The 12,963-nt window shown below is 46.0% G+C and overlaps 1 protein-coding gene across 2 annotated transcripts in view; it reads left to right on the top strand.

Annotated features, from left to right (window-relative positions):
* Nucleotides 1-12,963, top strand: part of fbxo7 (F-box protein 7) — a 28,239-nt gene that overhangs the window by 8,108 nt on the left and 7,168 nt on the right. For both annotated transcript variants that reach the window (XM_082978095.1, XM_082978096.1), the window contains exons 6-9: nucleotides 607-690; nucleotides 6,238-6,333; nucleotides 8,627-8,803; nucleotides 11,589-11,632. In XM_082978095.1, coding sequence (XP_082834221.1) covers nucleotides 607-690; nucleotides 6,238-6,333; nucleotides 8,627-8,803; nucleotides 11,589-11,632 — 401 coding nt within the window. The remainder of the gene's footprint in view (nucleotides 1-606; nucleotides 691-6,237; nucleotides 6,334-8,626; nucleotides 8,804-11,588; nucleotides 11,633-12,963) is intronic.

The raw sequence follows: 12,963 nt of genomic DNA, 5'->3' as shown, positions 1-12,963 counted from the left end.
GGAAGGGCTATAGGGGGCCATCTGGAAGGGCCATAGGGGGCCATCTGGAAGGGCTATAGGGGGCCATCTGGAAGGGCTATAGGGGGCCATCTGGAAGGGCTATAGGGGGCCATCTGGAAGGACCATAGGGCTCTATAGGGGGCCATCTGGAAGGGCTATAGGGGGCCATCTGGAAGGGCTATAGGGGGCCATCTGGAAGGGCTATAGGGGGCCATCTGGAAGGGCCGTAGGGGGCCATCTGGAAGGGCTATAGGGGGCCATCTGGAAGGGCTATAGGGGGCCATCTGGAAGGGCTATAGGGGGCCATCTGGAAGGGCTATAGGGGGCCATCTGGAAGGGCTATAGGGGGCCATCTGGAAGGGCTATAGGGGGCCATCTGGAAGGGCTATAGGGGGCCATCTGGAAGGGCTATAGGGGGCCATCTGGAAGGGCTATAGGGGGCCACCTGGAAGGGCTATAGGGGGCCATCTGGAAGGGCTATAGGGGGCCATCTGGAAGGGCAGTCTCAGTGTTTTCCATAGCTATATGTTTGATCCATCTCTGATTATCGTTATTGATCTGACCGGTTTCCCCCCTGATTGATTGTTATCTTGCTCCCCTCTGCAGCCACCCTGAAGGTGAAGCAGCAGGTGGAAACAGTGAGGAAACTGTCGCTGAAACCCTCCACCTATGTGACTGACCAGTGGACAGGTTAGTGTGACTGACCAGTGGACAGGTTAGTGTGACTGACCAGTGGACAGGTTAGTGTGACTGACCAGTGGACAGGTTAGTGTGACTGACCAGTGGACAGGTTAGTGTGACTGACCAGTGGACAGGTTAGTGTGACTGACCAGTGGACAGGTTAGTGTGACTGACCAGTGGACAGGTTAGTGTGACTGACCAGTGGACAGGTTAGTGTGACTGACCAGTGGACAGGTTAGTGTGACTGACCAGTGGACAGGTTAGTGTGACTGACCAGTGGACAGGTTAGTGTGACTGACCAGTGGACAGGTTAGTGTGACTGACCAGTGGACAGGTTAGTGTGACTGACCAGTGGACAGGTTAGTGTGTGTTAATCTACAGGTCATAGTGTATGTTCTGTTCCAGGTGATAGTGTCTGTTCTGTCTGTCCTGTTCCAGGTCATAGTGTCTGTCCTGTTCCAGGTGATAGTGTCTGTCCTGTTCCAGGTGATAGTGTCTGTCCTGTTCCAGGTGATAGTGTCTGTCCTGTTCCAGGTGATAGTGTATGTTCTGTTCCAGGTGATAGTGTATGTCCTGTTCCAGGTGATAGTGTCTGTCCTGTTCCAGGTGATAGTGTCTGTCCTGTTCCAGGTGATAGTGTCTGTCCTGTTCCAGGTGATAGTGTCTGTTCTGTCTGTCCTGTTCCAGGTAATAGTTCTGTTCTGTCTGTCCTGTTCCAGGTGATAGTGTCTGTCCTGTTCCAGGTGATAGTGTCTGTTCTGTCTGTCCTGTTCCAGGTGATAGTGTCTGTCCTGTTCCAGGTGATAGTGTCTGTTCTGTCTGTTCTGTTCCAGGTGATAGTGTCTGTCCTGTTCCAGGTGATAGTGTCTGTTCTGTCTGTCCTGTTCCAGGTCGATAGTGTCTGTCCTGTTCCAGGTGATAGTGTCTGTCCTGTTCCAGGTGATAGTGTCTGTCCTGTTCCAGGTGATAGTGTCTGTCCTGTTCCAGGTGATAGTGTATGTCCTGTTCCAGGTGATAGTGTCTGTCCTGTTCCAGGTGATAGTGTCTGTCCTGTTCCAGGTGATAGTGTCTGTCCTGTTCCAGGTGATAGGTGTCTGTCTGTCTGTTCCAGGTGATAGTGTCTGTTCTGTCTGTCCTGTTCCAGGTGATAGTGTCTGTCCTGTTCCAGGTGATAGTGTCTGTCCTGTTCCAGGTGATAGTGTCTGTCCTGTTCCAGGTGATAGTGTCTGTCCTGTTCCAGGTGATAGTGTCTGTCCTGTTCCAGGTGATAGTGTCTGTCTGTTGTCTGTTCCAGGTGATAGTGTCTGTCCTGTTCCAGGTGATAGTGTCTGTCCTGTTCCAGGTGATAGTGTCTGTCCTGTTCCAGGTGATAGTGTCTGTCCTGTTCCAGGTGATAGTTCTGTTCTGTCTGTCCTGTTCCAGGTAATAGTGTCTGTTCTGTTCCAGGTGATAGTGTCCTGTTCCATGTCTGTCCTGTTCCAGGTGATAGTGTCTGTCCTGTTCCAGGTGATAGTGTCTGTTCTGTTCCAGGTGATAGTGTCTGTCCTGTTCCAGGTGATAGTGTCTGTCTGTCTGTCCTGTTCCAGGTGATAGTGTCTGTCCTGTTCCAGGTGATAGTGTCTGTTCTGTTCCAGGTGATAGTGTCTGTCCTGTTCCAGGTGATAGTGTCTGTTCTGTCTGTCCTGTTCCAGGTGATAGTGTCTGTTCTGTCTGTCCTGTTCCAGGTCGATAGTGTCTGTCCTGTTCCAGGTGATAGTGTCTGTCCTGTTCCAGGTGATAGTGTCTGTCCTGTTCCAGGTGATAGTGTCTGTCCTGTTCCAGGTGATAGTGTATGTTCTGTTCCAGGTGATAGTGTATGTCCTGTTCCAGGTGATAGCTGTCTGTCCTGTTCCAGGTGATAGTGTCTGTCCTGTTCCAGGTGATAGTGTCTGTCCTGTTCCAGGTGATAGTGTCTGTTCTGTCTGTCCTGTTCCAGGTAATAGTGTCTGTTCTGTCTGTCCTGTTCCAGGTGATAGTGTCTGTCCTGTTCCAGGTGATAAGTGTCTGTCCTGTTCCAGGTGATAGTTCTGTTCTGTCTGTCCTGTTCCAGGTAGATAGTTCTGTTCTGTCTGTCCTGTTCCAGGTGATAGTTCTGTTCTGTCTGTCCTGTTCCAGGTGATAGTTCTGTTCTGTCTGTTCTGTTCCAGGTGATAGTGTCTGTCCTGTTCCAGGTGATAGTGTCTGTCCTGTTCCAGGTGATAGTGTCTGTCCTGTTCCAGGTGATAGTGTCTGTCCTGTTCCAGGTGATAGTGTCTGTCCTGTTCCAGGTGGTAGTGTCTGTTCTGTCTGTCCTGTTCCAGGTGATAGTGTCTGTCCTGTTCCAGGTGATAGTGTCTGTTCTGTTCCAGGTGCGGGTGTCTGTCCTGTTCCAGGTGATAGTGTCTGTCCTGTTCCAGGTTATAATGTCTTTCCTGTTCCAGGTAATAGTTCTGTTCTGTCTGTTCTGTTCCAGGTGATAGTTCTGTTCTGTCTGTCCTGTTCCAGGTGATAGTTCTGTTCTGTCTGTCCTGTTCCAGGTAATAGTTCTGTTCTGTCTGTTCTGTTCCAGGTGATAGTGTCTGTCCTGTTCCAGGTGATAGTGTCTGTCCTGTTCCAGGTGATAGTGTCTGTTCTGTTCCAGGTGATAGTGTCTTTTCTGTTCCAGGTGATAGTGTCTGTCCTGTTCCAGGTGATAGTGTCTGTCCTGTTCCAGGTGATAGTGTCTGTCCTGTTCCAGGTGATAGTGTCTGTCCTGTTCCAGGTGGTAGTGTCTGTCCTGTTCCAGGTGATAGTGTCTGTTCTGTCTGTCCTGTTCCAGGTGATAGTGTCTGTCCTGTTCCAGGTGATAGTGTCTGTCCTGTCTGTCCTGTTCCAGGTGATAGTGTCTGTCCTGTTCCAGGTGATAGTGTCTGTTCTGTTCCAGGTGATAGTGTCTGTTCTGTCTGTCCTGTTCCAGGTGATAGTGTCTGTCCTGTTCCAGGTGATAGTGTATGTTCTGTTCCAGGTGATAGTGTCTGTCCTGTTCCAGGTGATAGTGTCTGTTCTGTCTGTCCTGTTCCAGGTGATAGTGTCTGTTCTGTCTGTCCTGTTCCAGGTGATGGTGTCTGTCCTGTTCCAGGTAGTAGTGTCTGTCCTGTTCCAGGTGATAGTGTCTGTCCTGTTCCAGGTTATAGTGTCTGTCCTGTTCCAGGTGATAGTGTCTGTCCTGTTCCAGGTGATAGTGTCTGTCCTGTTCCAGGTAATAGTGTCTGTTCTGTCTGTCCTGTTCCAGGTTATAGTGTATGTTCTGTTCCAGGTGATAGTGTATGTCCTGTTCCAGGTAGTAGTGTCTGTTCTGTCTGTCCTGTTCCAGGTGATAGTGTCTGTCCTGTTCCAGGTTATAGTGTCTGTCCTGTTCCAGGTGATAGTGTCTGTTCTGTCTGTCCTGTTCCAGGTAGTAGTGTCTGTCCTGTTCCAGGTTATAGTGTCTGTCCTGTTCCAGGTGATAGTGTCTGTCCTGTTCCAGGTGTAAGTGTCTGTCATGTTCCAGGTGATAGTGTCTGTTCTGTCTGTCCTGTTCCAGGTGATATTGTCTGTTCTGTTCCAGGTGATAGTGTCTGTCCTGTTCCAGGTTATAGTGTCTGTCCTGTTCCAGGTGATAGTGTCTGTTCTGTCTGTCCTGTTCCAGGTCATAGTGTCTGTCCTGTTCCAGGTGATAGTGTCTGTCCTGTTCCAGGTGTAGTGTCTGTTCTGTTCCAGGTGATAGTGTCTGTTCTGTTCCAGGTGATAGTGTCTGTCCTGTTCCAGGTGATAGTGTCTGTTCTGTTCCAGGTGATAGTGTCTGTCCTGTTCCAGGTGATAGTGTCTGTCCTGTTCCAGGTGGTAGTGTCTGTTCTGTCTGTCCTGTTCCAGGTGATAGTGTCTGTCCTGTTCCAGGTGATAGTGTCTGTTCTGTTCCAGGTGATAGTGTCTGTCCTGTTCCAGGTGATAGTGTCTGTTCTGTTCCAGGTGATAGTGTCTGTCATGTTCCAGGTGATAGTGTCTGTCCTGTTCCAGGTGAAGTGTCTGTTCTGTTCCAGGTGATAGTGTCTGTCCTGTTCCAGGTTATAGTGTCTGTCCTGTTCCAGGTGATAGTGTCTGTCCTGTTCCAGGTGATAGTGTCTGTCATGTTCCAGGTGATAGTGTCTGTCCTGTTCCAGGTGAAGTGTCTGTCCTGTTCCAGGTGATAGTGTCTGTCCTGTTCCAGGTGATAGTGTCTGTTCTGTTCCAGGTGATAGTGTCTGTCATGTTCCAGGTGATAGTGTCTGTCCTGTTCCAGGTGAAGTGTCTGTCCTGTTCCAGGTGATAGTGTCTGTCCTGTTCCAGGTGATAGTGTCTGTCATGTTCCAGGTGATAGTGTCTGTCATGTTCCAGGTGATAGTGTCTGTCCTGTTCCAGGTGATAGTGTCTGTCCTGTTCCAGGTTATAGTGTCTGTCCTGTTCCAGGTGATAGTGTCTGTCCTGTTCCAGGTGATAGTGTCTGTCCTGTTCCAGGTTTTATTGTCTGTTCTGTTCCAGGTGAAGTGTCTGTTCTGTCTGTCCTGTTCCAGGTGATAGTGTCTGTCCTGTTCCAGGTGATATTGTCTGTTCTGTTCCAGGTGGTAGTGTCTGTTCTGTCTGTCCTGTTCCAGGTAGTAGTGTCTGTCCTGTTCCAGGTAATAGTGTCTGTTCTGTCTGTCCTGTTCCAGGTGATAGTGTATGTTCTGTTCCAGGTGATAGTGTATGTCCTGTTCCAGGTATAGTGTCTGTTCTGTCTGTCCTGTTCCAGGTGATAGTGTCTGTTCTGTCTGTCCTGTTCCAGGTGATAGTGTCTGTCCTGTTCCAGGTGATAGTGTCTGTTCTGTTCCAGGTGATAGTGTCTGTCCTGTTCCAGGTGATAGTGTCTGTCCTGTCTGTCCTGTTCCAGGTGATAGTGTCTGTCCTGTTCCAGGTGGTAGTGTCTGTCCTGTTCCAGGTGATAGTGTCTGTTCTGTCTGTCCTGTTCCAGGTAATAGTTCTGTTCTGTCTGTCCTGTTCCAGGTGATAGTGTCTGTCCTGTTCCAGGTGATATTGTCTGTTCTGTTCCAGGTGATAGTGTCTGTTCTGTCTGTCCTGTTCCAGGTCATAGTGTCTGTCCTGTTCCAGGTGATAGTGTCTGTCCTGTTCCAGGTGATAGTGTATGTTCTGTTCCAGGTGATAGTGTCTGTTCTGTTCCAGGTGCTAGTGTCTGTTCTGTTCCAGGTGATAGTGTCTGTCCTGTTCCAGGTGATAGTGTCTGTTCTGTCTGTCCTGTTCCAGGTGATAGTGTCTGTCCTGTTCCAGGTGATAGTGTATGTTCTGTTCCAGGTGATAGTGTCTGTCCTGTTCCAGGTGATAGTGTCTGTTCTGTCTGTCCTGTTCCAGGTGCTTGTGTCTGTTCTGTTCCAAGTGATAGTGTCTGTTCTGTCTGTCCTGTTCCAGGTGATAGTGTCTGTCCTGTTCCAGGTGATAGTGTCTGTCCTGTTCCAGGTGATAGTGTCTGTTCTGTCTGTCCTGTTCCAGGTGACAGCGCAGCGGCCGTCTACACAGAGCTGAGGAAGTTGTCCCGGGTCTTCAAAGACCAGCTGGTGTATCCTCTGATAGCTTCAGCCAGAGAAGGTACTGGGATGTAGATATATAGTACTGTTATTAAATATATAGTACTGGGATGTAGATATGTAGTACTGTTATTAAATAAATACTACTGGGATGTAGATATATATAGTACTGTTATTAAATAAATAGTACTGGGATATAGATATATAGTACTGTTATTAATAAATATATAGTACTGGGATGTAGATATGTAGTAATGTTATTAATAAATATATAGTACTGGGATGTAGAAATATAGTACTGTTATTAATAAATATATAGTACTGGGATGTAGAAATATAGTACTGTTATTAAATAAATAGTACTGGGATGTAGATATGTAGTACTGTTATTAAATAAATAGTACTGGGATATAGATATATAGTACTGTTATTAATAAATATATAGTACTGGGATGTAGATATGTAGTACTGTTATTAATAAATATATAGTACTGGGATGTAGAAATATAGTACTGTTATTAAATAAATAGTACTGGGATGTAGATATATAGTACTGTTATTAAATAAATAGTACTGGGATATAGATATATAGTACTGTTATTAATAAATATATAGTACTGGGATGTAGATATGTAGTAATGTTATTAATAAATATATAGTACTGGGATGTAGAAATATAGTACTGTTATTAATAAATATATAGTACTGGGATGTAGAAATATAGTACTGTTATTAAATAAATAGTACTGGGATGTAGATATGTAGTACTGTTATTAAATAAATAGTACTGGGATATAGATATATAGTACTGTTATTAATAAATATATAGTACTGGGATGTAGATATGTAGTACTGTTATTAATAAATATATAGTACTGGGATGTAGAAATATAGTACTGTTATTAAATAAATAGTACTGGGATGTAGATATGTAGTACTGTTAAGTAATAAATAGTACTGGGATGTAGATATGTAGTACTGTTATTAAATAAATAGTACTGGGATGTAGATATATAGTACTGTTATTAAATAAATAGTACTGGGATGTAGATATATAGTACTGTTAAGTAATAAATAGTACTGGGATGTAGATATGTAGTACTGTTAAGTAATAAATAGTACTGGGATGTAGATATGTAGTACTGTTTTTAAGTAATAAATAGTACTGGGATGTAGATATGTAGTACTGTTATTAAGACATATATAGTACTGGGATGTAGATATGTAGTACTGTTATTAAATAAATAGTACTGGGATGTAGATATATAGTACTGTTATTAAATAAATAGTACTGGGATGTAGATATCTAGTACTGTTAAGTAATAAATAGTACTGGGATGTAGATATGTAGTACTGTTAAGTAATAAATAGTACTGGGATGTAGATATGTAGTACTGTTAAGTAATAAATAGTACTGGGATGTAGATATGTAGTACTGTTAAGTAATAAATAGTACTGGGAGGTAGATATGTAGTACTGTTAAGTAATAAATAGTACTGGGATGTAGATATGTAGTACTGTTAAGTAATAAATAGTACTGGGATGTAGATATGTAGTACTGTTAAGTAATAAATAGTACTGGGATGTAGATATGTAGTACTGTTAAGTAATAAATAGTACTGGGATGTAGATATCTAGTACTGTTATTAAGAAGGAAATATCTGGAAATTTGACATTGGTCTCTCAGATCTCACTGCAATCATTTAAAATCATTGAATAGCATATGTAAATGACCAATTAATTTAATTAATTGGGTAATTACCAATGTGTCAAATCCATTACTCTCTGTCTCCCCCTGGTGTCTGGTGGTGGTATAACAGCCATGGCCCTACCAGCAGTGTTGTAACTATCTATCTCTCTGTATTGTGACTCTCTGTCTCCCCCTGGTGTCTGGTGGTGGTATAACAGCCATGGTCCTACCAGCAGTGTTGTAACTATCTATCTCTCTGTATTGTGACTCTCTGTCTCCCCCCCCTGTTGTCTGGTGGTGGTATAACAGCCATGGTCCTACCAGCAGTGTTGTAACTATCTATCTCTCTGTATTGTGACTCTCTGTCTCCCCCTGGTGTCTGGGGGTGGTATAACAGCCATGGTCCTACCAGCAGTGTTGTAACTATCTATCTCTCTGTATTGTGACTCTCTGTCTCCCCCCCTGTTGTCTGGTGGTGGTATAACAGCCATGGTCCTACCAGCAGTGTTGTAACTATCTATCTCTCTGTATTGTGACTCTCTGTCTCCCCCCTGGTGTCTGGTGGTGGTATAACAGCCATGGTCCTACCAGCAGTGTTGTAACTATCTATCTCTCTGTATTGTGACTCTCTGTCTCCCCCTGGTGTCTGGTGGTGGTATAACAGCCATGGCCCTGCCAGCAGTGTTTGGCCTGCCAGTCCTTCCTCCAGAGCTGTTACTGAGGGTGCTGAGACTGCTGGATGTCTCCTCTCTCCTGGCCCTCTCCTCGGTCAACAGGCACCTCCACCAGACCACCACAGACCCGGCTCTCTGGAGACATCTCTACCGCCGAGACTTCAGGGGTAGGACGAACGCGCACACACACACACACACGGATATATTTATAAACACACATAAAAGACAGGTCTCTCTGGTCTATCTGGAGGTCTCTCTGGTCTATCTGGAGGTCTCTGGTCTGTCTGGAGGTCTCTGGTCTGTCTGGTCTCTCTGGTCTGTCTGGAGGTCTCTGGTCTATCTGGAGGTCTCTGGTCTATCTGGAGGTCTCTGGTCTGTCTGGAGGTCTCTGGTCTCTCTGGAGGTCTCTGGTCTGTCTGGAGGTCTCTCTGGTCTATCTGGAGGTCTCTGGTCTGTCTGGAGGTCTCTGGTCTGTCTGGAGGTCTCTGGTCTATCTGGAGGTCTCTGGTCTGTCTGGAGGTCTCTGGTCTGTCTGGAGGTCTCTGGTCTATCTGGAGGTCTCTGGTCTATCTGGAGGTCTCTGGTCTGTCTGGTCTCTCTGGTCTATCTGGAGGTCTCTGGTCTGTCTGGTCTCTCTGGTCTGTCTGGAGGTCTCTGGTCTGTCTGGTCTCTCTGGTCTCTCTGGTCTGTCTGGAGGTCTCTGGTCTGTCTGGAGGTCTCTGGTCTGTCTGGAGGTCTCTGGTCTGTCTGGAGGTCTCTGGTCTGTCTGGAGGTCTCTGGTCTGTCTGGAGGTCTCTGGTCTGTCTGGAGGTCTCTGGTCTATCTGGAGGTCTCTGGTCTGTCTGGAGGTCTCTGGTCTGTCTGGAGGTCTCTGGTCTATCTGGAGGTCTCTCTGGTCTATCTGGAGGTCTCTCTGGTCTATCTGGAGGTCTCTGGTCTGTCTGGAGGCCTCTGGTCTGTCTGGAGGTCTCTGGTCTGTCTGGAGGTCTCTGGTCTGTCTGGAGGTCTCTGGTCTGTCTGGAGGTCTCTGGTCTGTCTGGAGGTCTCTGGCCTGTCTGGATGTCTCTCTGGTCTGTCTGGAGGTCTCTGGTCTGTCTGGTCTCTCTGGTCTGTCTGGAGGTCTCTGGTCTGTCTGGAGGTCTCTGGCCTGTCTGGATGTCTCTCTGGTCTGTCTGGAGGTCTCTGGTCTGTCTGGTCTGTCTGGCCTGTCTGGAGGTCTCTGGTCTATCTGGAGGTCTCTGGTCTGTCTGGAGGTCTCTGGTCTGTCTGGAGGTCTCTGGTCTGTCTGGAGGTCTCTGGTCTGTCTGGTCTCTCTGGTCTGTCTGGAGGTCTCTGGTCTATCTGGAGGTCTCTGGTCTATCTGGAGGTCTCTGGTCTGTCTGGAGGTCTCTGGTCTATCTGGAGGTCTCTGGTCTGTCTGGAGGTCTCTGGTCTGTCTGGAGGTCTCTGGTCTGTCTGGATGTCTCTCTGGTCTATCTGGAGGTCTCTCTGGTCTGTCTGGAGGTCTCTGGTCTGTCTGGTCTCTCTGGTCTGTCTGGAGGTCTCTGGTCTGTCTGGAGGTCTCTGGTCTGTCTGGAGGTCTCTGGTCTGTCTGGAGGTCTCTGGTCTGTCTGGAGGTCTCTGGTCTGTCTGGTCTCTCTGGTCTATCTGGAGGTCTCTGGTCTATCTGGAGGTCTCTGGTCTGTCTGGAGGTCTCTGGTCTGTCTGGAGGTCTCTGGTCTGTCTGGAGGTCTCTGGTCTGTCTGGTCTCTCTGGTCTGTCTGGAGGTCTCTGGTCTATCTGGAGGTCTCTGGTCTATCTGGAGGTCTCTGGCCTGTCTGGAGGTCTCTGGTCTGTCTGGTCTCTCTGGTCTGTCTGGTCTCTCTGGTCTGTCTGGAGGTCTCTGGTCTATCTGGAGGTCTCTGGTCTGTCTGGTCTCTCTGGTCTGTCTGGAGGTCTCTGGTCTATCTGGGTAAGAGTCTCTGTTAAATGACTGAAATGTAAAGAGAAATTGATGTTATGCCACAATATGTAGCTTCTCTCAAATGGTGTGTTGTGATTCATTGACAGTCTGATTCTACACGTCAGAGCAGAGCCAGGACTGTTCTCCTGAGACCTGTCTGTCTGTATTAAAGAGATGTTTAGTTTCTACACGTCAGAGCAGAGCCAGGACTGTTCTCCTGAGACCTGTCTGTCTGTATTAAAGAGATGTTTAGTTTCTACACGTCAGAGCAGAGCCAGGACTGTTCTCCTGAGACCTGTCTGTCTGTATTAAAGAGATGTTTAGTTTCTACACGTCAGAGCAGAGCCAGGACTGTTCTCCTGAGACCTGTCTGTCTGTATTAAAGATATGTTTAGTTTCTACACGTCAGAGCAGAGCCAGGACTGTTCTCCTGAGACCTGTCTGTCTGTATTAAAGAGATGTTTAGTTTCTACACGTCAGAGCAGAGCCAGGACTGTTCTCCTGAGACCTGTCTGTCTGTATTAAAGAGATGTTTAGTTTCTACACGTCAGAGCAGAGCCAGGACTGTTCTCCTGAGACCTGTCTGTCTGTATTAAAGATATGTTTAGTTTCTACACGTCAGAGCAGAGCCAGGACTGTTCTCCTGAGACCTGTCTGTCTGTATTAAAGATATGTTTAGTTTCTACACGTCAGAGCAGAGCCAGGACTGTTCTCCTGAGACCTGTCTGTCTGTATTAAAGAGATGTTTAGTTTCTACACGTCAGAGCAGAGCCAGGACTGTTCTCCTGAGACCTGTCTGTCTGTATTAAAGATATGTTTAGTTTCTACACGTCAGAGCAGAGCCAGGACTGTTCTCCTGAGACCTGTCTGTCTGTATTAAAGATATGTTTAGTTTCTACACGTCAGAGCAGAGCCAGGACTGTTCTCCTGAGACCTGTCTGTCTGTATTAAAGAGATGTTTAGTTATTGAGTGTATATTGTCTGATGGAGATTTGTTATTTGACTTGCAGACTGCCAAGACCTCAGCCGAGACGGAGGCACTCAGTGGAAAGAGGTGAGTCAGGTCCTAGTGCTCTATATATATATATATATATTGACTATGCTCTTTAAACACATGTCTATGTCCTGGTTTAAAAGGGTTTGGTGTGTCTCAGCTGAATTTATTCTGTTGCTCATCATCCCTGGAATCAACCCCACAGACAGTAAGTCTCTGTTCATTAGTGACCTGCTTTTAGAAATCAATAAAACTACAATCTGACGTTATTAATAAAACCCCAGCTACAATCTGACGTTAATAATAAAACCCCAGCTACAATCTGACGTTAATAAAACCCCCAGCTACAATCTGACGTTAATAAAACCCCAGCTACAATCTGACGTTAATAAACCCCCAGCTACAATCTGACGTTAATAAAACCCCAGCTACAATCTGACGTTAATAAACCCCCAGCTACAATCTGACGTTAATAAAACCCCAGCTACAATCTGACGTTAATAAAACCCCAGCTACAATCTGACGTTATTAATAAAACCCCAGCTACAATCTGACGTTAATAAACCCCCAGCTACAATCTGACGTTAATAAAACCCCCAGCTACAATCTGACGTTAATAAACCCCCAGCTACAATCTGACGTTAATAAAACCCCAGCTACAATCTGACGTTAATAAACCCCCAGCTACAATCTGACGTTAATAAAACCCCCAGCTACAGTCTGACGTTAATAAAACCCCCAGCTACAATCTGACGTTAATAAAACCCCAGCTACAATCTGACGTTAATAAAACCCCCAGCTACAGTCTGACGTTAATAAAACCCCCAGCTACAATCTGACGTTATTAATAAACCCCCCAGCTACAATCTGACGTTAATAAAACCCCAGCTACAATCTGACGTTAATAAAACCCCAGCTACAATCTGACGTTAATAAAACCCCAGCTACAATCTGAAGTTAATAAAACCCCAGCTACAATCTGACGTTAATAATAAAACCCCCAGCTACAATCTGACGTTATTAAAACCCCAGCTACAGTCTGACGTTAATAAAACCCCAGCTACAATCTGACGTTATTAATAAAACCCCAGCTACAATCTGACGTTAATAAAACCCCAGCTACAATCTGACGTTAATAAAACCCCAGCTACAATCTGACGTTATTAATAAAACCCCAGCTACAATCTGACGTTAATAAAACCCCAGCTACAGTCTGACGTTAATAAAACCCCCAGCTACAATCTGACGTTAATAAAACCCCGGCTACAATCTGACGTTATTAATAAAACCCCAGCTACAATCTGACGTTAATAAAACCCCAGCTACAATCTGACGTTAATAAAACCCCCAGCTACAATCTGACGTTAATAAAACCCCGGCTACAATCTGAC

This window comes from Salmo salar, chromosome 07 (genome assembly GCF_965601325.2).
Source record: "Salmo salar chromosome 07, fSalSal1, whole genome shotgun sequence".
Lineage (NCBI taxonomy): Eukaryota > Metazoa > Chordata > Actinopteri > Salmoniformes > Salmonidae > Salmo > Salmo salar.
The sequence above is the reverse complement of the archived record's forward strand: the minus strand, read 5'-3'. Positions and strand labels throughout refer to the sequence as shown.